The 27524-nt window shown below is 49.5% G+C and overlaps 1 protein-coding gene across 1 annotated transcript in view; it reads left to right on the forward strand.

Moving 5' to 3' along the window:
• The window catches only part of RBM26 (RNA binding motif protein 26), a 128934-nt gene that overhangs the window by 58717 nt on the left and 42693 nt on the right, over positions 1-27524 (forward strand). Inside the window, exons 10-11 of the mRNA XM_077297186.1 lie at positions 667-828; positions 4665-4773. Coding sequence (XP_077153301.1) covers positions 667-828; positions 4665-4773 — 271 coding nt within the window. The remainder of the gene's footprint in view (positions 1-666; positions 829-4664; positions 4774-27524) is intronic.

The raw sequence follows: 27524 nt of genomic DNA on the forward strand, positions 1-27524 counted from the left end.
CCGCTGAGACTAACCACAGGCGCCAGATTCCCAACCCCGCAGTGTGAATAAATCCTAGCACACTGCGGGGCGGGATCTCAGGCCTCCGCTACACGCAGGTCCCATATCAGTAGATCAGCTGATGTGAGTTCCAGGGCAGCACAAACGGCGCATACCCGAAAAATCAGAGAACAGCGCCGGTGACGTGAGGAAACACAGGAGGCGGCGCCCGCCGGTGCACTGAGGGGATGATTGACGGCTGGGAGGCGGTTGATCAGGGAAAAATGTGCCCCCCCGGACAGAATACAGGTATGGCGCGAAATGTATAAAAGTGAATATTTCAGCGTTACTAGGGAGCAAAAACATAAGACCTGAAAAACCTTCACAGAATGCAGCCTTAGTGCTGCTGAAGGTGGCTGTTTTACCTTAATAGGCCCTGGGGGGAGTGACAGGTTCCCTTTAATTGTTTCACTATTTCTGGCACAACCAGAACTTTTCTTTTCCTATAGATCACTCCAATAATTTAATCTGAATAATGTCCTATGCTTAAAAAGATTTGTGTGGAGTAATCTGTCCACTTTATTTTAGTAAGAGTCTGTCGTTTTACAGCATAGGTCGGGTGATGGACATTTTTGTAGTCCTGTTTTTAATACTGTTTTTCTCCTTTTTTTTGTTCCAATGCTGCAGGACCAATTCCTTTATTCCCAGAACCATATGACGCTGATGGTTACAATCCAGAAGCCCCAAGCTTGACAAACACTTCAAGGCCTATGTACAGACATCACGTGCATGCTCAAAGACCAAATTTGATAGGCCTTACTTCTGGAGATATGGATTCACCACCAAGAGGTACTACAAGTATTATTTCTTACTGACTGGAGACTGTGCCATTTTGCACTGGGTACTTTGAATGCAAGACAACTTTCAAACTTGGCTACACCTCTTTAACCTTTTTTTGGTTTTATGTTTTTGTTTTTCGCTCCCCTCTTTCCCAGAGCCATAACTTTTTTTTTTTTATTTCTCCTTCACCTCATTGGGGGACACAGACCGTGGGTGTATGCTGCTGCCACTAGGAGGCTGACACTGAGGCTAAGTGCACACGTTGACGAATTGGCGTGGAAATTTCCCCGGCAATTCTGCAACTCCTGCCGCCGGTATATAGCATGCGGAATTGGCATGCATATTCCCGCAGAAAACTAGCGTTTTGCAAGCATAATTAGCTTGCAGAATGCTAGCGTTTTCCAAGCGATCTGTAGCATCGCTTGGAAAACTGATTGACAGGTTGGTCACACTTGTCAAACATAGCGTTTGACAAGTGTGACCAACTTTTTACTATTGATGCAGCCTATGCCGCATCAATAGTAAAAGATAGAATGTTAAAAATAATTAAAAAAATGGTTATACTCACCTTCTGCAGACAGCCGATCTCCTCAGCGGCTTCCATTCCTATAGATGGTGTGTGCAGGACCTTCGATGACGTGGCGGTCATGTGACCGCGACATCATCGCAGGTCCTTCACACACACCATCTATAGGAGCGGAAGCGGCCACGTGCACCGCTGAGAGGCGGGAAGACTCCGGGGCCATCACAGGGTGAGTATAACGATTTTTTATTTTAATTCTTTTTTTTTTTTTTTTTAACAATTATATGGTGCCCAGTCCGTGGAGGAGAGTCTCCTCTCCTCCACCCTGGGTACCAACCGCACACGATCTGCTTACTTCCCGCATGGTGTGCATAGCCCCCTGCGGGAAGTAAGCAGATCAATGCATTCCTAGGTGTGCGGAATCCCCGCGATTCTGCAAATTAATGAACATACTGCATATTTTACCGCAAATCGTTTCCGCTGCGGAAAAATACTCAGTATGTGCACATTTGCCAATTACATTCTGATTAATAGGATGCTTAATGTGAGCGTGTTTTTCGCGGTTTTATAACGTTTTTTTTAGCAAAAAACGCGACGTGTGCCCATAGTCTAAGTGATACAAAGAAAGTTAGCTCCTCCTCTGCACTATACACCCTCCTGCTGGATCTTTTTTTTGGTTTTATATTTTCTTTTTTCACTCCCCTCTCTCCCAGAGACATAACTTTTTTTTAATTTTTCCGTATATATATTATTTGTGGGACAAGTTGTACTTTTGAACGTCATTATTGGTTTTACCATGTTGTGTACTAGAAAATGGGAAAAAAATTTCAAGTGAGGTGAAATTGCAAAAAAATTGCAATCCCACACTTGTTTTTTGTTTGGCTTTTTTGCTACGTTCACTAAATGCTAAAACTGACCCTCCATTATGATTCTCCAGGTCATTAAGAGTTCATAGACACCAAACATGTCTAGGTTCTTTTTTTATCTAAGTGGTGAAAAAAAAAAATTCCAAACTTTGCTTAAAAAAAAAAAAAAAAAAAAAAAAATTGCGCAATTTTCCGATATCCGTAGCGTTTCCATTTTTCATGATCTCGGGTTGGGTGAGTGCTTATTTATGCGTGTCAAGCTGACGTTTTAACCCCTTCACAACATGCACCGTACTAGTACCGCGCATGTTGTGCCCCCCCCCCCTTTGATGTGGGTTGCGGCGCTGAGCCCACATCAAATTTGCGACATGTCAGCTGTTTTGTACAGCTGACGTGCCCGCAATAGCGGCGTGTGGAATCGCGATCCACCTGCCGCTATTAACTAGTTAAATGCCGCTGTCAAACGCTGACAGCGGCATTTAACTACCGCTTCCGGCCATTGGGCCGGAAATGCGCTCATCGCTGACCCCCGTCATGTGATCGGGGATCAGCAATGCGTCGGCATGACAACCTGAGGTCTCCTTGAGACCTCTATGGTTGTTGATGCCGGCTTGCTGTGAGCACCACCCTGTGGTCGGCGCTCATAGCAAGTCTGTAATTCAGCTGCATACGAGCGATCTGATGATCGCTCCTATGTAGCAGAGCCGATCCAGTTGTGCCAGCTTCTAGCCTCCCATGGAGGCTATTGAAGCATGACAAAAAAAAATAAAAAATTTTTAAAAATGAAAAAATAAAAAAATATAAGTTTTAATCATCCCCCTTTCGCCCCATTCAAAATAAAGCAAAAAACCCCCCAAACCTACACATATTTGGTATTGCTGCGTTCAGAATAGCATGATCTATCAATTTAAAAAAAGGATTAACCTGATCGCTAAACGGCGTAGCGAGAAAAAAATTCAAGAGCCAGAATTACATTTTTTTGGTCGCCGCGACATTGTATTAAAATGCAATAACGGGCGATCAAAAGATCATATCTGCACAAAAGTGGTATCATTAAAAACGTCAGCTTGGCACTCAAAAAATAAGCCCTCACCCGACCCGAGATCATGAAAAATGGAGACGCTACGGGTATCGGAATATGACGCAATTGTGTTTTTTTTTTGTTTGTTTTTTTGTTGTTTTTTTAAGCAAAGTGGAATTTTTTTCACCACTTAGATAAAAAATAACCTAGATATGTTTTGATGTCTGTGAACTCGTAATGACGTGGAGAATCACAATGGCAGGTCAATTTTATTTCATGTTTTTCTGATGGGGCCATGCATACCAGGATGGGGAAGAGGGGGCAATCATACCAGGATAAGGATGGGGCCATGCATACCAGGATGCTATTAAAGCGAAATGAATATTCATTGCCATCCACACACATGGGCATGGAATGCAGTGAATATTCATTTCTCTTTAGCAGCTGGCACACGTGTTAGCAGCAGCCGCTGGTTCCAGCCTCATGTGACCCGATGCTCCGCTGCTGCCGCTTTCCCATCTCCCCACCACAGCCAGAGCCAGACACACATTTTTTGGAGGAAAAAGTGTGTCTTAGCCACATTCATACATTTAGAATTTGGTCAGTATTTTACATCAGTGTTTGTTAGCCAAAATCAGGAGTGAATCGTTTAGAGAAAAAGTGTAATAGAAACACATCAGCATTTCTGCATTTATCACCCACTCCTGGTTTTGGCTTACAAATACTCATGTAAAATACTGACCAAATACTAAATGTGTGAACGTGGCCCTATAGTCCGAAAAATACGGTTATAAAATTGATCAGCATGGAACAGTGATCCAGTATAGTATACATTCAGGCTAAGTACTGAGATGCCTTAATAATAATTTTAAGCACAAAAAACTTTCCAAATGGTTTTCATTTTATACATCATAAAAGCTATATTTTAATTGCATACCTATTCCCTCTTTCCTTCTCACGCTCACTTGCTAGACACGCTCACTCACTTGCTAGACATGCTCACTCACTAGACACGCTCACTCACTACTAGACACATTCACTAGACATGCTTACTCACTGGACACGCTGGCTCGCTCACTGGACACGCTGGCTCGCTCACTGGACACGCTGGCTCGCTCACTGGACACGCTGGCTCGCTCACTGGACACGCTGGCTCGCTCACTGGACACGCTGGCTCGCTCACTGGACACGCTGGCTCGCTCACTGGACACGCTGGCTCGCTCACTGGTCACGCTGGCTCGCTCAACACACTCTACAGATTATAAGATGCATGCACTTAACAACAGTTTTTCTTATTTAAAAAGTGTCTTAGTCTTGACACATATGGTAGTTTTATTTTTGCCCTTTGGGGGTGTCGGACTCCCTTTAAGTCTTCTTTTTTCTCTTTTCTATTGTCTGCTAAAGTAATTTTTTGTTACCTTAAATATTTCTTTAGAGAAAACAGTAAACAATAGTATGAGAATCGTTGTGGATTCTGATTCTCGGAAAAGAAATCTTACTCCAGTCGACTCTGGAATGCCTCCGAAAAAACCTTGGTTTGACAAGTAAGTTGATTGAGTATTCTGGATAAATTGCTATGCTAATACTGAAACAGTGCGAAGGAGATGTAACTCGGCCACTCCTGCCTCTTGTGGGTCTACATATGGCAGTCAGAGTGCAAGGCTGTGGTAAGAACAACACTTTGGTTCAGATTAGGTCTCCTTCACACATCCGTTTTTTAGAATCAGTCACAATCCGTCAAAGTCTTGAAAAAGACGGATCCTGTGCTGATTGTAAAAAACTGATGCACTGGATCTGTGTTTTTTTTTTTTTTTTTTTTTTTACGGAACCGTTCAAGTAGTTGCAGCCGGAATTTAAAGAAACAATTCTGGAGAGAGAGAGTCCATCACAATCCGTCGCTAATACAAGTCTATGGGAAAATAAGGATCCAGCAGAAACATTTGCTGGATCTGTTTTTTTTCTAAAAACAACGGATTGTGACTGATTCTAAAAAACGGTTGTGTGAAAGAGGCCTTACTCTTGGGCACATCCTATACACCATAATGTCTGTTTTTTTTTAAGGTTTTCAGTGTGAATGAGTTAAAGGGGTTGTCTTAGGCCTCTTTCACACTTGCGTCGGTACGGGGCCGTCGCAAACCGTCTGCTCGACGTACCGACGCTTGTTGTGAAATTGCGGTACAACGTGGGCAGCGGATGCAGTTTTTCAAACCATCCGCTGCCCATTCTAAAGTCCAAGGAGCAGGGGGCGGAGTACCGACCGCGCATGCGCTGTCGGAAATGGTGTATCCGACGTACGAAAAAACGTTCCCTTGAACGTTTTTTCGTGCTGACGGTCCGCCAAAACAAGTGGAGCATGATAAACTCATGGCTCTTTAAATGGCACAGACATTACAACTTACAAACTCAGATTAATTATGGTGCTTGAACCCTCTAGGTTCAAGCAACATATTGTAATCCGATTTCTTGTATTTTATTATTATTCTACTTCTCCGTAATTAATGCTGCCCGAACCGCTCGGCGCAGAGACCCTGTTCAGGCGGTGTTTCGAAGCCCTCGTTGGGGACAGGTGTTCTATGTATTTTTGGAGTCGATCCGATTTGTAATTTTTGAAAAAAATCGCATTTTAAGCAAAAATTTTCCCATAGGAATTAATGGCGATCTTTCCATGACCCCCAACTGACAAGGATTGAAGCCACAGCGCAGGTGCACTGACCTTACAAAGATGGCAGCTATGCAAATGTACGGTGTCCATTTTAGGACATGATCATTTATCAAAGTCAAACATCAGAATAATGTGACTGACTCGTGACTACCGAGGGGCCGAATGTGCCAAAGTGGCTACCAAGTGGCCAAAGTGGCTACCAAGGTGCCGAATGTGCTAAAGTGGCTACCAAGTAGCTGAAGTGGCTACCAAGGGGCTGTGTGCACCAAAGTGGCTACCAAGGATTCCTGTATGCCAAAATGGCTACCAAGGGGCCAAAGTGGCTAACAAGGGGCCCCGCACATCACAGTGGCTACCAAGGGGCCAAAATGGCTACCCAGGGGCAGGGCCCTGCATGCCAGACTTGCTCCTGAGGTTCATTAACACCAAAGTGGTTTCTGAGGAGCGGGACCCTGGGAACCAGACTGGCTCCTGAGGGGGCCCGCACAACAAAGTGGCTCTTGGACTTCACATACTAAAGTGGCCCCTGAGAGGCCTCGCATGCCAGACTTGCTCCTGAAAGGCCCCGACATCATAGTGGCTGTTGAGGGGCCACACCATGCCAAAGTGGCTTGTGAGGGGCTGCACTATGCAGTTGCTCTGGCTTTTACCAACCTAAGATGATTCGCAGCACAAGAATGTCCACAAAATATTTCCATGAAAATGCGATATGCGCTGTTGTCCATTTTTATTTTTCAGGTGTGCAGCTGCAATTAAATGGTTGCTATCATTACTAAGGTCCCCATCACTGAACGAGCATCCGATCCATAACATTTTAGCGATACCCCGCTGTGACGGCGGCAATTGTTGCGTGTGACAGTGGGATACAACATCGCAAGGGGCATTCCTGAGCATGGCAGATCCCCGTCCCGGCCGTTTTCATCGCTGCGGTGTCATGCATCATACACTCCCAGTGAAGAAAATTGTTCACTGTGACCGCTGAGCTTGCAACGCTGCGATGTCGGGTTTGTGACGTTGCAGCGTCGCAATCGTCAGCGGTATCATTCAGTGTGAAGGGACCTTAAGGACTTACTAGTCCAGTAATTGTACAATTTTCTTGAGTTTATAGGGACCACTGCACTGCTCTAAGAAATGTATGTGACAAGGTTCCCTGATTTCTATAACAAATGTTAGCTGCCTGATTAATAAAAATTGCCTCAGAGTAAAACCATTTTGGTTGTCCATAGCAACCAGAGGTCAGCTTTCTTATTTGAAGCTGCTGAGGTAAAATGAAAGCTGAGCTTTGATTGGTTGTCGGGGCAACTAGAGCTGTCTGTCAGGCAGTATCACTGTGTGAGGCCTGTTCTTCCTTCGGTGAACAACATAAAGCAGAATTTCTGAAGGAATTTCCACTGAGGTAAATCTGCCCCATAACCTACCCCTAAGGGTGTATTCACACGTGTGAGAGGAGCAGTTAACAGATCGCTGCAATTTTTTTCTCCCAGCAAATTTTGCCATACAGTATTATGTAAGGGCTGGGAGCCAAAAAATAGGGCATGTCATTGTTTCTTTCCCGCAGCCCTAAAATGCAGTATTTCACCTATGTTATTAATCCTGCTGTTCTGTTCCCATGTACTATACACTTGTATTGCTCCTGGGTCACTATGACCCGGTTTATTACATCTTGATTTTAGATACTCTAACTCAATTATTTTTATACCTTTTGCTTACTAGACTGTATGGGAACATGTTAGGAAATAAAAAAAAAAATGAAATTGAAATCTTTATTTTTTTTCTTTTATTAAAAAAAAAAACTTCGTAATAAGCAAAATGAAAAATAGCAAACTACACATGTGTTAAAAAAAACAAACCAAAACAAGCATATCAAACATTTTGTGAAAAAAAAATTAACGATAATAAACACTTCAATTTGAACATATTTACATTGTAGTATTAATTTATGTATTCTTGCATGAAGAACAATAAACATGGGCTTTGCATAGGATTTTTTGCATCCAGAACATGTAATACTTGTTTTATTATCACAAGAATAAGGGCAATAGCTGCACCTTTTTCTTTTTATTCTGGAAGCCCCGCTGGTAGAGGCCATGGGGGTAGAAGTGCTTGTGGAGGCCATGGTTTACTTTCCTGAGCATGTTGCTGGATGCTCTGTACAAGGCCTGCTGCTCCTTCCGTTCTGAGTGTTACCTTTCTTCCCTGAATATACGGCCTAACCAGTGATTTTCCAAGTTCTTCTATAAAGAGTCTTCTTTATGGAGTTTGTTTGTATTCCAATTCGGGTTGATTTCCCTCCACAACACAAAAGCATTGTTTCTTTCTCGCTTCATTGGGGGACACAGGTAACCATGGGTGTATGCTGCTGTCACTAGGAGGCTGACACTACGCAAATAAAGAAGAAGTAACTCCTCCCCGGCAGTATACACCCTCCGACAGGCACCAGGCAACTCAGTTTTTGCTTAGTGTCTGTAGGAGGCGGACCTGGATCTAACACCAGATCCGCATTTCTTTTACAGGGATTTATTGTTTGTTATTAATCATTTCCCCTTTCTTTTTCAGATGCTTTCTTCAGGGTAACAGGGTGCAGTTTTCTCACCCTGTTTTCCCCACTTTGAGCGACCGAGAGAGCAGTGTGGTATCACCCACATCACACCCTCTCGGACCCGCTGGGCAGGACTTTGTCCCCTGTCACCCATTCGGGTGTTCAGGGTGACCCTTTCTTCGGTGGCCAGTCCTGCCCGTTTCCCCTCCTCATCCCTCTCCTCGGAGCGGGCTGAGAGGAAGACGGCGGTCACATCCAGTGACCCTCTCCCCCTGTTCAGGGGTCGACGCCGTCTTCTGCGCCGGAGAGTCGTGGCGCGGGAAGGAGGACTACTTCCAGGACCCTCTATCTACCAGGGATCCTGATGCTTCCTCATCTGCAGGTAGGGAATCTTCAATCAACAAAATTCCCTCTCCCCCCCCCCCCCCCCCCCCACCAATACCCTGCGCAGCGGTGATCCCCTCTTACCATAGGGGTGCATCTGACAGGGAATTGGGCTGCATAGAATGGGAGCAGGAAGGCTGGCATCTTTTCCCCCTCCTTATTCAAACTTGCAGGCCCGTTCGCCCGCCATTTCTCTCTGCCTCACAGTTTATTTTTCCCTTTCTTAGCGCTTGAGCGCCCTCTGGTGGTGGCCGGAATTACTGCGGCCGGGATGTGCAGCGTCTCCCGGCTTTTCCCTTTCTTGCCGCTTGAGCGCCCTCTTGTGGCGGTCGACGGTATAGCGGCCGGATTACTTTCAGTTTTACAGGGGGCGTTCCTTTCTTTCCCCCCTTCGATCCTGTGCACGCCCACAGCGTCGCACTTTCTCCGCGCTCTTTTCTCCTGCTTCCTGTCAGCGGGTCAGCGTCTGCACATCGCGTAGGACACAGGATTTCTCGGGGGAACACAGGCACCTGCGGTTACCGCTGTCTTTCACCAGGCTCAGCGCTACCTCCTACTCCACCTGGCAGTATTCTCTGGGGACAAGGTAATATCCACCTATGTCCGACCCCACCCCGGCCTTTGCCCCTACGGCCATCCATTACGCCTGCGCTCACTGTAAGAAAAAGTGGGTTTCAGGTCAGCCTTCTCCTTTCTGCCCGTCCTGCGTTCCTCCCACCATGTCAGCTCCCCTGGAAGCTTCAGGGTCCCGGGATGAGTGCACCCCCCCTCCCCCGGAGTGGGCTGTTGCTATGTCTCAATCTGTGTCCGACCTGACTAAGGTTTCTCAGTCCCTGGTCCAGGCACTTGAACGCATCCCGCTTCTCTCTAATGCCACCAGTGCCACGAACGCCTCTCACGGCGATTCGCCCGCACCTGTCCTAGACTCTCACAGAGGCAGACCGGACAAAAGAGACAGAAAACGGACTTTATCTAGATCCTTCTCCAGTTCACCGGACCACATCGGGATTCCCCTATCTGCCCGTTCCCCTTCCTCACAGGCGGACCTCGGGTCTGATGTCACCTCTCAGTCGGAATCTGACTCGGATGCAGATCAGACTTCCGGAACACAAGACATGGTTGATAGCCTTATCTCAGCTATCATTCAGACGCTTGATCTTAAGGAGGATGAGGCAAGCTCTCAGGACGTCTCCGTTGCTTTTAAACGGATTAAACGTCCCTCTAGGGTTTTCCCTAATCACAAGGAGTTTGACAACACTACCGCCACTCACTGGGAAAACCCTGGCAAGCGTTTCCCAGGCAGGAAACTGCTTGATGTGTTATACCCTTTTCACTCCGACCTGGTCTCCAAGTGGTCCGAGTCTCCTAAGGTCGACCCGCCTGTGTCCAGGCTATCCTCACAGACAGTTCTGTCTATTCCGGACGCGGCTTCCCTTAAGGACCCCTCGGACAGACAAATCGAGGCGCTTGCAAAATCAGCATTTGAGGCCTCCGGAGCCTCCCTTTGCCCTAGTTTCGCCTCGTCATGGGTAGCCAAGGCTGTTTCAGCCTGGGCCAAGACCCTGCGCAGGGGCATTTCGGCCTCTGCTCCTGCTGAAGAACTGTCTGAATTAGCGGATCAGATTTCACTGGCAGGAAAATACCTGATGAATGCCTCCCTTGATGCAGCGGCCTGTTCTACCAGGGCTAATGGCAACATTGTCGCCATTCGCCGGATTCTTTGGTTAAAGGCGTGGAACGCTGACCCCGCATCTAAGAAATCGCTCACGGGTCTGCCCTTCCAGGGCTCCAGACTCTTCGGCTCGCAGCTAGATCAAATGATCTCGGACGCTACTGGCGGTAAGAGTACCTCCTTACCCCAGTCCAAGCCGAAACGTCCCTTCAACAGGAGGGGTCCCCAGTCCTTTCGTCCCTTTCGGTCCTTTGCCTCTTCAGGAAACCCCGTCCAGGACCGTTCCTCCTCACAAGGGGACCGAAGAAAACCTTCTTTCAGGCCTCCGCCACGCTGGAGAGCCAAGAGCCACCCCGCAAAACCATCGGGAACTCGGGGCCGCAGGTTTTCTAATAAATGACGGGTCGCCCCCACCTGGAACTCCTTCCAGGGTGGGAGGCCGCCTTCTTCTATTCTCAGAGGTTTGGCTTTCAGTAGTCGACGACGCCTGGGTCAGGGAGATCGTCACGTCAGGCTACAAAATAGAGTTTTCTTCGCCCCCAGGAAGACGTTTCATGCTCTCTCGTCCTCCCAAAAAGCCCTCTCATCTCCCAGGGCTTCTCCAAGCCGTCGATTCGCTCCTCGCCTCGGGAGTCGTAGTGCCGGTGCCTTTTCGTCAGCGGTTTTCCGGGTTTTATTCAAACCTGTTCGTGGTTCCAAAAAAGGACGGCTCTCTCCGTCCGATTCTGGATCTCAAGCGATTGAACCGCCACCTTCGGATTCAACACTTCAAAATGGAATCTCTGCGCTCGGTGATCGCGTCCATGGAGCCGGGAGAGTTTCTGTGCTCAGTGGACATTCGGGATGCGTACCTTCACATTCCTATTTGCGTGCAGCATCAGAGGTTCCTCCGATTCGCGATCAGGGAGCATCATTACCAGTTCACTGCCCTCCCCTTCGGGCTGGCATCTGCTCCCAGGGTCTTTACGAAGGTCATGGCAGCTGTCATGGCCATCCTGCGTTCAAAAGGGATTCTGGTAATCCCATACCTCGACGACCTATTGATCAAGGGCTCATCCCAGGGGGATTGCAGCCAGAGCCTCCATCTTACTCTGGACACCTTAGTTCGCCTAGGCTGGTTGATCAACTACCAGAAATCTTCCTTGATTCCAACCCAACGGCTGGAGTTCCTAGGCATGGAATTCGATACCTTTCGGGCTCAGGTCTTCCTTCCCAAGGAGAAGTTTCTTTCTCTTCATCGGGGTGTCAGATCGCTAAAGGGTCCGAGTCCTCTGTCCCTTCGTCTAGCCATGAGAGTTCTGGGGAGAATGGTCGCTTCTATGGAAGCGGTCCCCTATGCTCAGTTCCACTCTCGTCCCCTCCAGCTGGCTCTTCTGTCTGCCTGGGACAGGAACCCGCTTTCCCTGGACCGTCCGTTTCGCCTCTCCCCCAGGGCGAGACAGTCTCTCTCTTGGTGGACGCTGTCCACCTCCATTCTACGCGGGAGGTCATTTTTACCCCCCCACTGGCAGGTGATTACCACCGACGCTAGTCTCCAAGGTTGGGGAGCGGTCTTTCTCCACCTCACAGCCCAGGGCCGCTGGACTGCTCAAGAGGCGTGCCTCTCGATCAACCTCTTGGAAATCAGAGCCATCTTCCTAGCCCTCATCCGCTGGGAGTCTCTCCTTTCGGGAAAGCCGGTCCGCATTCAGTCGGACAACGCCACGGCCGTGGCATACATAAATCACCAAGGGGGGACTCGCAGCAGTCAAGTCATGGCGGAAGTAGCAAAAATTTTCCGCTGGGCGGAGGGTCATGTTCCCTCTCTGTCAGCCGTCCACATCCCAGGAGTGGACAATTGGGAGGCCGACTTTCTAAGTCGCCAGGGCATCGTGGCGGGCGAGTGGTCTCTTCTTCCAGCAATCTTCAGCCAGATTTGCCAGCGGTGGGGCGTTCCGGACGTCGACCTGATGGCCTCCCGGGCAAACCACAAAGTTCCCCAGTACGTCGCCAGGTCTCGGGACCCGATGGCCGTCGGATGCGACGCTCTCGTGATCTCTTGGGCCCAGTTCCGGATGCCCTATCTGTTCCCGCCTCTCCCTCTGATCCCAAGGGTCGTAAAGAAGATCAAGTCGGAAGGGGTCCCTGTACTCTTGGTAGCTCCAGATTGGCCTCGCAGAGCCTGGTACGCAGAGCTGATAAACATGTTATCGGATGTTCCGTGGAGACTTCCGGATCTTCCGGACCTTCTTTCACAGGGGCCTCTCTCCCACCCGAATTCTCGGTCGCTGAATTTAACGGTATGGCCGTTGAGGCCGCGGTCCTGAAGAACGCGGGTTTTTCTCATAGCGTCATCCAGACTATGATAAGAGCGAGGAAACCGGCCTCATCGCGTGTCTACCACAGATGTTGGAAGGCCTTTTTCCGGTGGTGTCAGGGTAACAATCTGTTTCCTATGACCTTTTCCCTTCCTTCCCTTCTCAGCTTTCTTCAAACGGGCCTAGATTCGGGTCTTTCCCTTAGCACCTTGAAGGGTCAGATCTCCGCTCTATCAATTCTTTTTCAAAGAGACCTGGCTTCCCTGCCTCAGGTGAGGACCTTCATCCAGGGGGTCGCTCATATAGCTCCCCCTTACCGGTCTCCTGTTGAGCCTTGGGATCTCAACCTCGTCTTAGATGCCCTGCAGCGGCCGCCCTTTGAGCCGCTTCAGAATATTTCCTTCTCGCTTCTATCCTGGAAGGTAGCCTTTTTGATCGCCATCACCTCCATTAGAAGAGTTTCAGAGCTGGCGGCTTTATCCTGCCGTTCTCCCTTTCTGGTTCTGCATCAAGACAAGGCGGTTCTTCGTCCGGTTCCTTCCTTCTTACCGAAAGTTGTCTCATCTTTTCATATCAACGAGGACATTGTCCTCCCGTCCTTTTGCCCTTCCCCGGTTCATCCATTGGAGAAATCCCTTCACAAGCTGGATGTGGTCAGGGCTATCCGGATTTACATCGCCAGAACTGCCTCCTTTCGTCAGGCCGATCCTCTGTTCGTCGTCTCGGATGGGCGTCGAAAGGGTCTTCCTGCCTCCAAGTCCACGATTGCTCGTTGGATCCGTTCGGCGGTTTTGGAGGCATACCGCGTCCAAGACAAACAGCCTCCTTCGGGGGTGAAGGCTCACTCTACCCGGGCAGTGGGAGCTTCCTGGGCAGTTCGTCACCAAGCTTCGGCCTCGCAGGTTTGCAAGGCCGCTACGTGGTCTTCCATGCACACCTTTGTCAAATTCTACGGGGTGCATACTCAGGCTTCCGCGGACGCGAGCCTGGGTAGGAGGATACTGCAGGCGGCGGTTTCTCACCGGCCAACCTGACTCCTCTTTTTCTGCAGAATACCCGCCCTAGGGACTGCTTTTGGACGTCCCATGGTTACCTGTGTCCCCCAATGAAGCGAGAAAGAAAGAGGGATTTTTGGTTCTTACCGTAAAATCTCTTTCTTGGAGCCTTCATTGGGGGACACAGCACCCTCCCTTGAAGTTGTACCGTGTTGGCTAACGTGCCGTTGTTGTGGGTTGGTACATAGGTTGAGTTTTATATTACCTGTTCTTACTACTGCTTTTGCACCAACTGAGTTGCCTGGTGCCTGTCGGAGGGTGTATACTGCCGGGGAGGAGTTACTTCTTCTTTATTTGCATAGTGTCAGCCTCCTAGTGACAACAGCATACACCCATGGTTACCTGTGTCCCCCAATGAAGGCTCCAAGAAAGAGATTTTACGGTAAGAACCAAAAATCCCTCTATGCTGACAAATCCAGAATGTTGTAAAACAGAATCATAGGCCACCGATTTGTTTTTTCTTTTGCAGGTATATGTACTAATGAGCTGATCTAAAGTGTCAACACCACCTTTGGTTGCATTATAGTCCAAGATCATGTTAGGTTTTTTATCTTCCACAGCGCGTTCTGCGCAGAATATACATGTGTAGTGCACACCTAGTGATCTCTCTGGATGCGCTCTACATTTTAGTATAGACTGTGCACCAAATATAATCAATATAAAGCCATTTTTATGGTGCGCGGATCTCAATACATACACCCGGCAGAGTGCGTGTACGACCCCATTGAAATAATTTCGGAAATAAATTGATATACAATAGTAGATGCAATAAAAAGACCCAACTGAGGTTATAACTCCTTTATTTCACTGAAAATATGACCTCACAGCTGTAAAAAATGATGCCGGGTCACTATGACCCGAACACGACAAGTGTGCAAATCGGCGTGTAGCAAAAAGTAAGCAAAAAAAAAAAAATATATATACTCATAGCTAGGTCCCCCCAAATGAAGAAAAGACAAGTAACCTCAAGTTTTAGAAACTTATAGGAAAAAAAAATCTACAGGGCCTCACAAATTCTCTACGGGTCACTATGACCTGAACAGAATAGCAGGTTTAATTGCCATAGATGGAACTATGCCGTGCTTATTCCAGCAGATTTGCTACAGGTTTTGTGGCAATAAGGTAGTTTCACACAGGAGATTCTTTGGCGCGAATATTGCCCGACATTTTAGCTCTACAAATCACAACCTATTATTTTCAATGGCTGTATTCACATGGCCACATGTGAATATGCCCATTGATGACAATGGGTCATGATTTTTAGCGAGAAAATTGTCCGTAATTCTCATGCCAAAAAATTGCCCCTGTGAAACGGCCCTAATGCTGTGGATTTGCTGTGTGTCTGCAAAAATTTTGCAGTCTGCAGTAAATTTGGGAAAACATCCATAGGTCTCAGGCATACAGCAGAGTTTGATCATTGATTTTTCAATGATGTTTGGAGGCGAAAACCAGGAGTGAAACTCAAAGACAAAATTTATACTGGAAAGATTTGCACCAATTTTGTATTATGCACCTACTCCTGATGCTTTTCTAGGGCTTTTCATGGCCCCTTTATAAACCTCTATGTTAAAATCACCTGCAAAAATGCCCAGCCAGATGTTTTTGCAAGCAATTTTCCAGTCCACCACCTGACAGCACCATTGGGACGTCCTTCTTATCCGCAGTGGGACAGGAACCACAAGTTAAAAGGACCCTCCCCACTCCACCCACCAGTGTTTTTCCTGTCCCACTGCGGATAGGAACTGCAAGACGTAGCCTCCGACGGTGCTGTGCAGATGGTGGGGATCGGGGGGCCCAGCCTTTCCCTTCCCCGCCGCAAGATATCTGCGGCTGATACCTGCGATGGGGGGTCCCTCAGCCTCCCCCAGTGTAGCGCTGCTCCTGGGGCCAAGGTCCGTTTCTCCTTGCTGGGGCTCTCGGCCCGGGCGCTGTCTGCTGCAGCGGCGGCTGTTCCCGCATGCGGCCGCAGCCGTTTCGGCGGGGGCTCTCTGTGCAGCAGCCGCTGCCGGCTCCAGGACACGCGGCCGCGTCACTTCCGGTCGGCGGCCGCGTCACTTCCGGTCGCGGCAAGCATCGGACCGGAGGACGCCAGCGGCAGCGCCGGCCTTCAGCAAGGCCTTTTCTCAGCATGGTCGACCGCGCGGGGCGCGGTAAGGAGGCAGGATCAACCAGGTAAAACCTATATAAGCATACAATGGGGGTCGTTGTTCCGCCGGCTATCCTGACAAAAGGTGCACACGGCTGTATTGTAATATTATCCTCATCATGGAGGACACTACCAGACCTGAGGGGACTGACCAGCTTCAGGGGCACGTGAGTAGGCTATGTAAAGCCATACCACAAAGCCCCCCCCGCTTCCCTACTTACGGTGCCACGTATGTCTATTTACCCTAGGCTGAGCCTCCCATCCCCACAACTGAAAGGAAAAAATCGGGGAAGAATAAATGCCCGATTTGTGCCACTAAGTTTCCAGAAAATTGGCGGAAACCATTGTGCAGATCGTGCACATCCAAAATTGTGGGTGATGAGCAGACGGCACTACTATCCAGCATGAGGACCATGATTCGACAGGAGGTTCAGGCTTCTATCTCAGGCTTGAATCTTCCCCAGACTCAGTCAGAACCACAGACTTCACGGAAGAGGCCAAGGGAGTCTAGCCCTTCTTCCGAGGGTGAGGTTTCGGAGGATTCTGACCAGGAAGAAAGAGACGAATCTGTGGGCAAAGGGAAGAGATATCTCTTCGCCGCAGCAGACACAGATGTACTTCTTTATGCTGTACGTAACACCATGCAGCTACAAGATACACCAGAGGAAACCTCGATCCAGGACGAGATGTTTGGCGGATTACATGCCCAGGTGACAAAAGTCTTCCCCGTCAACAACCACATCCGTTCCATGATCCTGGAAGAGTGGCAGGAAGCGGAGAAGAAGCTAGTGATTCCCAGGGACTTTAGACTTCGTCTGCCCTACAACCCTGAGGACATTAAAGTGTGGGATGAAGTTCCCAAGATCGATGTCCCACTAGCAAAGGTGGCGAAGAAGACCTCAATTCCATTTGAGGACTCTTCCGCGTTAAAGGATCCTATGGATCGTAAAGCGGATGGTTTGCTAAGGAGAACTTGGGAGTCCTCCGCGGCAATAATACGGGCCAATATAGCGGCAACTTCCGTAGCCCGGTCAATGCACTTATGGATTGACGACTTAGAGGATCACCTCAAAGCCAAGACTTCTAGAGAGGTTATGCTTAAATCATTGCCTTTGCTCAAACTCGCAACAGGCTTTATGGCGGACGCTTCTGCCGAATCTGTACGGTTTGCGTACTGTCTAATGCGGCCAGAAGAGCCATATGGCTAAAGACCTGGTCGGGGGATCTCCAGTCAAAAATAAATTGTGTGGAATCCCATTCTCAGGAAATAAAGTATTTGGGCCGATTCTAGACGATATTCTAGAAAAAGCCTCAGATAAAAAGAAGGGTTTCCCTGAGGAGAATACCAAAAAATATCAGCCCTTTCGTAGGTCCCGACCTGGTCAGAGGACAAACTACAAGGGGAAAGGGAAGACTGGGAGGTGGTCTTATCCCAAGGGTGGAAAGGGTAGAGACTCCATCTTCCCTAGTGCAGGCACACCAAAGTCAAATAAATGACATAAAGGTGGGAGGTCGATTACAGAAATTTCTAGGGGGTTGGCAGAAGGTATCCCAGAATCCTTGGATTCTACAAGTAGTTGCACAGGGATACAAATTAGAGTTCTCCAGCAGTCCCCCAGAAAGATTTGTAGTGACCCGACCTTGCCCGCTCTCCGACTCCTCCATGTGGACAAACATTCAGGAGCTGTTAGAATTAGAAGCGATTGTGCCAGTTCCCATCTCAGAAAGAGGCAGAGGCCATTATTCCTATTTGTTTTCAATAAAGAAACCATCCGGAGACTCCCGGACGATTATAAATTTAAAACCATTAAACAAATGGGTCCGGTACAAAAGATTCCGGATGGAATCTATAAGATCCACGACGCCTCTAATAGACAAAGACATGGTAATGTGTACCCTAGACCTAAGCAACGCATACTATCATGTCCCGATACACCTCTCCTACCAAAAGTTCCTGAGGTTCGCCATAATGAACAGGGGGATTGTACATCACTTCCAGTTCAGATGTCTCCCCTTCGGGCTTGCTTCAGCGCCCAGGATCTTTACCAAGCTGATGTCGGAAGTTGTGGCCTATCTAAGGAATCAGAATGTGACCATAGTCCCATACCTGGACGACTTCCTGATAATGGCGAAATCACAGAAACTCCTCAAGATAGACTGCACGTTCACTCTTTCCATCCTACAGGAGCTGGGGTGGATCGTGAACTGGAAAAAGTCCTGCCTGGTCCCAAATTCCAGAATAAAATTTTTGGGAGTGATCTTAGATTCCAATCTAAGAACATCTTTTTTACCAGAAGACAGACAAGAGACCTTGATCAGGCACATCCACCATTTCAGAAGAAGTATACCCTCCATAAGAGAGGCAATGAGGATACTCGGTTTCATGACAGCATGCATACCCTGTGTGAGATGGAGCCAATTCCACTCGCGGAAGTTGCAAAGAGAAGTCCTAGGATCTTGGAACAGAAAACAAAGTTCCCTAGACAGGAAGATGCTTGTGTCTCCTTCGGTAAAGAAATCCCTAACCTGGTGGACCACACCAGCGAACCTGAGAGAGGGAGTTCCATGGATACTCGATCCCTGTGTTACGGTTACCACAGACGCCAGTCAATACGGATGGGGCGGTCATATAGGGAGAACATACTACCAGGGAGAATGGACTCCTCAAATTGCCGCAAGATCGTCGAATTTCAGAGAGCTGTACGCGATCTGGAAAGTGTTGTGCCAGGCCCAGTCATTGGTCCGAGACAAACACGTGAGAATACTGTCCGACAATGTCACAGCAGTGGCATTTCTGAGACACCAGGGAGGTCCGAGACATCCACCACTGCAACACTTAGCAGACCAGATTTTCAGGTGGGCAGAAAGATCTGTCAAATCCATCTCGGCAGTTCACCTGGAAGGTGCCAAGAATCAGGTTGCAGATTTCCTGAGCCGAAAGTCGGTACATCCCGGAGAATGGGAATTGAACCCGGAAGTATTCAGCAGTCTGTGCCAGAAATGGGGAACGCCTCAGGTGGACCTCTTTGCCACCAGGTCAAACACAAAGGCCAGAGCATTTTTTTCTCTGAATCCTCTAGATGGAGCCACAGGAGTAGACGCCTTGTCTCAGTATTGGGGAGAAGGTCTCCTATACGCTTTTCCGCCTCTTCCTCTGATACCGAAGACACTCAGGAAGATACGAGACGAAAGAGCAACCGTAATCCTGGTGGTTCCTTTCTGGCCGAAAAGGAGCTGGTTTTCTCTATTGTCCAGGATGTCAACAGAAGAACCAGTCTTTCTACCGAACAGGCAGGACCTTCTACTTCAGGGTCCAGTATTCCACAAGAATCCAGACTCTTTTCACCTATCTGCTTGGATCCTGAACGGCAAACCCTAAGATCTAGAGGCCTGTCAGAAGATGTCATTACCACACTCCAGGCAAGCAGAAAGCCGGTGACTTCGGCGATTTACAACAAGATCTGGAAGCGGTATTGTTCCTTTCTGGGAGAAGGTCATGTGGATACTTCAAAACCAGATATCCCCAAAATCCTCGATTTCCTGCAACTCGGATTTGACAAGGGCCTTCGGCCTAGCACTCTAAAAGTACAGATTGCAGCACTTAGTGTATTTTTTGATACATCACTAGCCTCCCATCCCTGGATAGCCAGATTTTCCAGGGCCACACAGAGAATGAGGCCACTTGTGAGGAAATCAACTCCTCCTTGGGACCTAAACTTGGTCCTTAACACTTTGTGTAAAACCCCTTACTGTCAGAAGATATGGACATAGCCAATCTCTCCTTTAAAACCGCCTTCCTGATTGCCATCACATCGGCTAAAAGGCTAGGGGAGATGCAGGCTCTTTCTATCCAGAACCCATATCTTCAAATCTTTGACGACAGAATAGTCTTCAAACATAACCCAGCTTTCCTCCCCAAAGTAGTATCATCTACCAATATCAATCAGGAGATAATCCTTCCTTCTTTCTGCCAACACCCTAAAAACGCAAAAGAAGGGGTCTACCATAACCTTGACGTTAGGGAGACTGTTCTAAAATACCTGGGGGCGACAAAAAGCTGGAGACGGGACACTAACTTATTTATTCAATACGGTGGTCCAAATAGGGGTTGCAAGGCAGCAAAATCAACCATTGCTAGGTGGATTAAAAACATGATTAGCCTAGCATATACAAACCAAGGGAAAGATCCCCCGGACACTCTTAGGGCCCACTCAACACGAGCCATTTCTACATCATGGGCAGAGAAGGGGGGTGCCTCAGCTGAGCAAATCTGTAGGGCGGCGACTTGGACTAGTCTTTCTACCTTTGCTAGACACTATAAATTAGATGTCGTATCAGACCAATTAGCCTTTGGTAGAAAAGTCTTACATGCAGTAGTCCCACCCTAGTTAACATCCTTTGGTATTCTCCAATGGTGCTGTCAGGTGGTGGACTGGAAAACGGTAATTAGTTCTTACCGGTAATTGTATTTCCAGGAATCCACCTGACAGCACTACTAGTTCCCTCCCACTGCAAACTTTTACTACTGACTAATGTGATGTAACATTGGTGTGTAATTGTAAATAAACTCTCTTTTTTGCATCCATCCAGATGTGGTACTTAGAAAATCACTGGTGGGTGGAGTGGGGAGGGTCCTTTTAACTTGTGGTTCCTGTCCCACTGCGGATAAGAAGGACGTCCCAATGGTGCTGTCAGGTGGATTCCTGGAAATACAATTACCGGTAAGAACTAATTACCGTTTTGGAGGCTCCCGTAGGTTATAATGGGCAATTTCCCATCACATGGCCAACATTCATATTCTAACTTTACTTTCTTACAGTCGACACCTGATACACTGCTGTAACGCTCGCAGCGCTGTTCAAACACCATGTATTTCCTTCAGGAAATGCCCATCTAGTTATTAAAAGTATTAGGGTTTTGCTCACTTCTGTATTGGGTGACGTCATGTTTACAGATGCCTGTTAGGACAAATGTGCCGTCAGCAGGTGTTGTACACTTGTCCTGATAAGTAGGACAGAAGAAGAATATCTGCTGATCAGTCACGTCCTAGACAGGATTTGAAGAGTAAGCCAGTCACACACTTGGGCCTCTACATATAGTTCTAGCCCACAGTTACTGTTCATATTGTGGTCCTCAAAACAACTGCATCATCTGTCAGGCCTGGAACTGAAACGTGCTTACTCTAATTTTCTGTGGCTCTTTACTTTGCCCTGGCGACTGCTCCTAGTTTCTCATAGTGTTCCTATATCTCTGAAGAACAGCCTTCAAACCCTGGAGACCCAAGCAGTCTTTGGTTTGGTGATAAATCACCAGAAGTACTGTTGCTCTCAGTCGAGGCAGAGCATCTTCTTGGGTATGTTGTTGAACACTATTCTACTTCTACATGGCCAACTTGATAGTTAATAAAAATGTCTACAATTTAGAGCGTTTTTCTGCTCCAGTTTCTTTATGGTGTCTTCAGATCCTCCGCACAACCAGTACAGCGGGCGCACCTACTCGCGGGCCAGAGTTTAAGATACGTGGTCTAGAGGAGCATCCAGTCGTGGCAATAGAGGCCATCTCACTTGCACAGTTTCCCACCTGCCACCTATATCTGGTAATTCTGGGCTGCTGGAATGGAATGTTCTGTTTTTTCAAAGCTGTACTTCCTACCCTTAGTATGTGGCTTTCTATCCATTCCTTGAAGATGGTTCTTCGGACACTCATAGAATTCAATACCAGCATTCTGAACTATGGGTGACAGTGCAGGACACTGCGTACCCAGGAAAAATCATTCTCAGAATCCACATTCTCATTCTTATTGTGATTTACCTATCTTTCTTCCATTACATATCACTCATAAAGTGGCATTCATTCTGATAGTGCTGCAGTAATCATTTACCTGAACCATCAAAGCGGCACCATAAGCTCAGTTTCTTTCTCGCTTCATTGGGGGACACAGGTAACCATGGGTGTATGCTGCTGTCACTAGGAGGCTGACACTATGCAAATAAAGTAACTCCTCCCCGGCAGTATACACCCTCCGACAGGCACCAGGCAACTCAGTTTTTGCTTAGTGTCTGTAGGAGGCGGACCTGGATCTAACACCAGATCCGCATTTCTTTTACAGGGATTTGTTGTGTGTTATTAATCATTTCCCCTTTCTTTTTCAGACTCTTTCTTCAGGGTAACAGGGTGCAGTTTTCTCACCCTGTCTTCCCCACTTTGAGCGACCGAGAGAGCAGTGTGGTATCACCCACATCGCACCCTCTCGGACCCGCTGGGCAGGACTCTGTCCCCTGTCACCCATTCGGGTGTTCAGGGTGACCCTTTCTTCGGTGGCCAGTCCTGCCCGTTTCCCCTCCTCATCCCTCTCCTCGGAGCGGGCTGAGAGGAAGACTGCGGTCACATCCAGTGACCCTCTCCCCCTGTTCAGGGGTCGACGCCGTCTTCTGCGCCGGAGAGTCGTGGCGCGGGAAGGAGGACTACTTCCAGGACCCTCTATCTACCAGGGATCCTGATGATTCCTCATCTGCAGGTAGGGAATCTTCAATCAACAAACCCCCCATCCCCACCAATACCCTGCCCAGCAGCGATCTCCTCTTACCATAGGGGAGCATCTGACAGGGAAGTGGGCTGCATATTCGGGCGTTGAGACCACGTAGGAATGAGAGCAGGAAGGCTGGCATCTTTTCCCCCTCCTTATTCAAACTTGCAGGCTCGTTCGCCCGCCATTTCTCTCTGCCTCATGTTCCCTTTCTTAGCGCTTGAGCGCCCTCTGGTGGTGGCCGGAATTAGTGCGGCCGGGATGTGCAGCGTCTCCCTGCTTTTCCCTTTCTTGCCGCTTGAGCGCCCTCTTGTGGCGGTCGACGGTATAGCGGCCGGATTGCTTTCAGTTTTACAGGGGGCGTTCCTTTCTTTCCCCCCTTCGGTCCTGTGCACGCCCACAGCGTCGCACTTTCTCCGCGCTCTTTTCTCCTGCTTCCTGCTCCCTGTCAGCATCTGCTCATCGCGTGGGACACAGGATTTCTCGGGGGAACACATGCACCTGCGGTTACCGCTGTCTTTCACCAGGCTCAGCGCTACCTCCTACTCCACCTGGCAGTATTCTCTGGGGACAAGGTAATATCCACCTATGTCCGACCCCACCCCGGCCTTTGCCCCTACGGCCATCCATTACGCCTGCGCTCACTGTAAGAAAAAGTGGGTTTCAGGTCAGCCATCTCCTTTCTGCCCGTCCTGCGTTCCTCCCACCATGTCAGCTCCCCTGGAAGCTTCAGGGTCCCGGGATGAGTGCACCCCCCCTCCCCCGGAGTGGGCTGTTGCTATGTCTCAATCTGTGTCCGACCTGACTACGGTTTCTCAGTCCCTGGTCCAGGCACTTGGAAGCATCCCGCTTCTCTCTAATGCCACCAGTGCCACGAACGCCTCTCACGGTGATTCGCCCGCACCTGTCCTAGACTCTCACAGAGGCAGACCGGACAAAAGAGACAGAAAACGGACCTTATCTAGATCCTTCTCCAGTTCACCGGACCACATCGGGATTCCCCTATCTGCCCGTTCCCCTTCCTCACAGGCGGACCTCGGGTCTGATGTCACCTCTCAGTCGGAATCTGACTCGGATGCAGATCAGACTTCCGGAACACAAGACATGGTTGATAGCCTTATCTCAGCTATCATTCAGACGCTTGATCTTAAGGAGGATGAGGCAAGCTCTCAGGACGTCTCCGTTGCTTTTAAACGGATTAAACGTCCCTCTAGGGTTTTCCCTAATCACAAGGAGTTTGACAACACTACCGCCACTCACTGGGAAAACCCTGGCAAGCATTTCCCAGGCAGGAAACTGCTTGATGTGTTATACCCTTTTCACTCCGACCTGGTCTCCAAGTGGTCCGAGTCTCCTAAGGTCGACCCGCCTGTGTCCAGGCTATCCTCACAGACAGTTCTGTCTATTCCGGACGCGGCTTCCCTTAAGGACCCCTCGGACAGACAAATCGAGGCGCTAGCAAAATCAGCATTTGAGGCCTCCGGAGCCTCCCTTTGCCCTAGTTTCGCCTCGTCATGGGTAGCCAAGGCTGTTTCAGCCTGGGCCAAGACCCTGCGCAGGGGCATTTCGGCCTCTGCTCCTGCTGAAGAACTGTCTGAATTAGCGGATCAGATTTCACTGGCAGGAAAATACCTGATGAATGCCTCCCTTGATGCAGCGGCCTGCTCTACCAGGGCAAATGGCAACATTGTCGCCATTCGCCGGATTCTTTGGTTAAAGGCGTGGAACGCTGACCCCGCATCTAAGAAATCGCTCACGGGTCTGCCCTTCCAGGGCTCCAGACTCTTCGGCTCGCAGCTAGATCAAATGATCTCGGACGCTACTGGCGGTAAGAGTACCTCCTTACCCCAGTCCAAGCCTAAACGTCCCTTCAACAGGAGGGGTCCCCAGTCCTTTCGTCCCTTTCGGTCTTTTGCCTCTTCGGGAAACCCCGTCCAGGACCGTTCCTCCTCACAAGGGGACCGAAGAAAACCTTCTTTCAGGCCTCCGCCACGCTGGAGAGCCAAGAGCCACCCCGCAAAACCATCGGGATCTCGAGGCCGCAGGTTTTCTAATAAATGACGGGTCGCCCCCACCTGGAACTCCTTCCAGGGTGGGAGGCCGCCTTCTTCTATTCTCAGAGGTTTGGCTTTCAGTAGTCGACGACGCCTGGGTCAGGGAGATCGTCACGTCAGGCTACAAAATAGAGTTTTCTTCGCCCCCAGGAAGACGTTTCATGCTCTCTCGTACTCCCAAAAAGCCCTCTCATCTCCCAGGGCTTCTCCAAGCCGTCGATTCGCTCCTCGCCTCGAGAGTTGTAGTGCCGGTGCCTTTTCGTCAGCGGTTTTCCGGGTTTTATTCAAACCTGTTCGTGGTTCCAAAAAAGGACGGCTCTCTCCGTCCGATTCTGGATCTCAAAGATTGAACCGCCACCTTCGGATTCAACACTTCAAAATGGAATCTCTGCGCTCGGTGATCGCGTCCATGGAGCCGGGAGAGTTTCTGTGCTCAGTGGACATTCGGGATGCGTACCTTCACATTCCTATTTGCGTGCAGCATCAGAGGTTCCTCCGATTCGCGATCAGGGAGCATCATTACCAGTTCACTGCCCTCCCCTTCGGGCTGGCATCTGCTCCCAGGGTCTTTACGAAGGTCATGGCAGCTGTCATGGCCATCCTGCGTTCAAAAGGGATTCTGGTAATCCCATACCTCGACGACCTATTGATCAAGGGCCCATCCCAGGGGGATTGCAGCCAGAGCCTCCATCTTACTCTGGACACCTTAGTTCGCCTAGGCTGGTTGATCAACTACCAGAAGTCTTCCTTGATTCCAACCCAACGGCTGGAGTTCGTAGGCATGGAATTCGATACCTTTCGGGCTCAGGTCTTCCTTCCCAAGGAGAAGTTTCTTTCTCTTCGTCGGGGTGTCAGAGCGCTAAAGGGTCCGAGTTCTCTGTCCCTTCGTCTAGCCATGAGAGTTCTGGGGAGAATGGTCGCTTCTATGGAAGCGGTCCCCTATGCTCAGTTCCACTCTCGTCCCCTCCAGCTGGCTCTTCTGTCTGCCTGGGACAGGAACCCACTTTCCCTGGACCGTCCGTTTCGCCTCTCCCCCAGGGCGAGACAGTCTCTCTCTTGGTGGACGCTGTCCACCTCCATTCTGCGCGGGAGGTCATTTTTACCCCCCCCACTGGCAGGTGATTACCACCGACGCCAGTCTCCAAGGTTGGGGAGCGGTCTTTCTCCACCTCACAGCCCAGGGCCGCTGGACTGCTCAAGAGGCGTGCCTCTCGATCAACCTCTTGGAAATCAGAGCCATCTTCCTAGCCCTCATCCGCTGGGAGTCTCTCCTTTCGGGAAAGCCGGTCCGCATTCAGTCGGACAACGCCACGGCCGTGGCATACATAAATCACCAAGGGGGGACTCGCAGCAGTCAAGTCATGGCGGAAGTAGCAAAAATTTTCCGCTGGGCGGAGGGTCATGTTCCCTCTCTGTCAGCCGTCCACATCCCAGGAGTGGACAATTGGGAGGCCGACTTTCTAAGTCGCCAGGGTATCGTGGCGGGCGAGTGGTCTCTTCTTCCAGCTATCTTCAGCCAGATTTGCCAGCGGTGGGGCGTTCCGGACGTCGACTTGATGGCCTCCCGGGCAAACCACAAAGTTCCCCAGTACGTCGCCAGGTCTCGGGACCCGATGGCCGTCGGATGCGACGCTCTCGTGATCTCTTGGGCCCAGTTCCGGATGCCCTATCTGTTCCCGCCTCTCCCTCTGATCCCAAGGGTCGTAAAGAAGATCAAGTCGGAAGGGGTCCCCGTACTCTTGGTAGCTCCAGATTGGCCTCGCAGAGCCTGGTACGCAGAGCTGATAAACATGTTATCGGATGTTCCGTGGAGACTTCCGGATCTTCCGGACCTTCTTTCACAGGGGCCTCTCTCCCACCCGAATTCTCGGTCGCTGAATTTAACGGTATGGCCGTTGAGGCCGCGGTCCTGAAGAATGCGGGTTTTTCTCATAGCGTCATCCAGACTATGATAAGAGCGAGAAAACCGGCCTCATCGCGTGTCTACCACAGATGTTGGAAGGCATTTTTCCGGTGGTGTCAGGATAACAATCTGTTTCCTATGACCTTTTCCCTTCCTTCCCTTCTCAGCTTTCTTCAAACGGGCCTAGATTCGGGTCTTTCCCTTAGCACCTTGAAGGGTCAGATCTCCGCTCTATCAATTCTTTTTCAAAGAGACCTGGCTTCCCTGCCTCAGGTGAGGACCTTCATCCAGGGGGTCGCTCATATAGCTCCCCCTTACCGGTCTCCTGTTGAGCCTTGGGATCTCAACCTCGTCTTAGATGCCCTGCAGCGGCCGCCCTTTGAACCGCTTCAGGATGTTTCCTTCTCGCTTCTATCCTGGAAGGTAGCCTTTTTGATCGCCATCACCTCCATTAGAAGGGTTTCAGAGCTGGCGGCTTTATCCTGTCGTTCTCCCTTTCTGGTCCTGCATCAAGACAAGGTGGTTCTTCGTCCGGTTCCTTCCTTCTTACCGAAAGTTGTCTCATCTTTTCATATCAACGAGGACATTGTCCTCCCGTCCTTTTGCCCTTCCCCGGTTCATCCATTGGAGAAATCCCTTCACAAGCTGGATGTGGTCAGGGCTATCCGGATTTACATCGCCAGAACTGCCTCCTTTCGTCAGGCCGATCCTCTGTTCGTCATCTCGGATGGGCGTCGAAAGGGTCTTCCTGCCTCCAAATCCACGATTGCTCGTTGGATCCGTTCAGCGGTTCTGGAGGCATACCGCGTCCAAGACAAACAGCCTCCTTCGGGGGTGAAGGCTCACTCTACCCGGGCAGTGGGAGCTTCCTGGGCAGTTCGTCACCAAGCTTCGGCCTCGCAGGTTTGCAAGGCCGCTACGTGGTCTTCCATGCACACCTTTGTCAAATTCTACGGGGTGCATACTCAGGCTTCCGCGGACGCGAGCCTGGGTAGGAGGATACTGCAGGCGGCGGTTTCTCACCGGCCAACCTGACTCCTCTTTTTCTGCAGACTAC

The sequence above is a fragment of the Ranitomeya variabilis genome, chromosome 3 (assembly GCF_051348905.1).
Source record: "Ranitomeya variabilis isolate aRanVar5 chromosome 3, aRanVar5.hap1, whole genome shotgun sequence".
NCBI classification, from domain to species: domain Eukaryota; kingdom Metazoa; phylum Chordata; class Amphibia; order Anura; family Dendrobatidae; genus Ranitomeya; species Ranitomeya variabilis.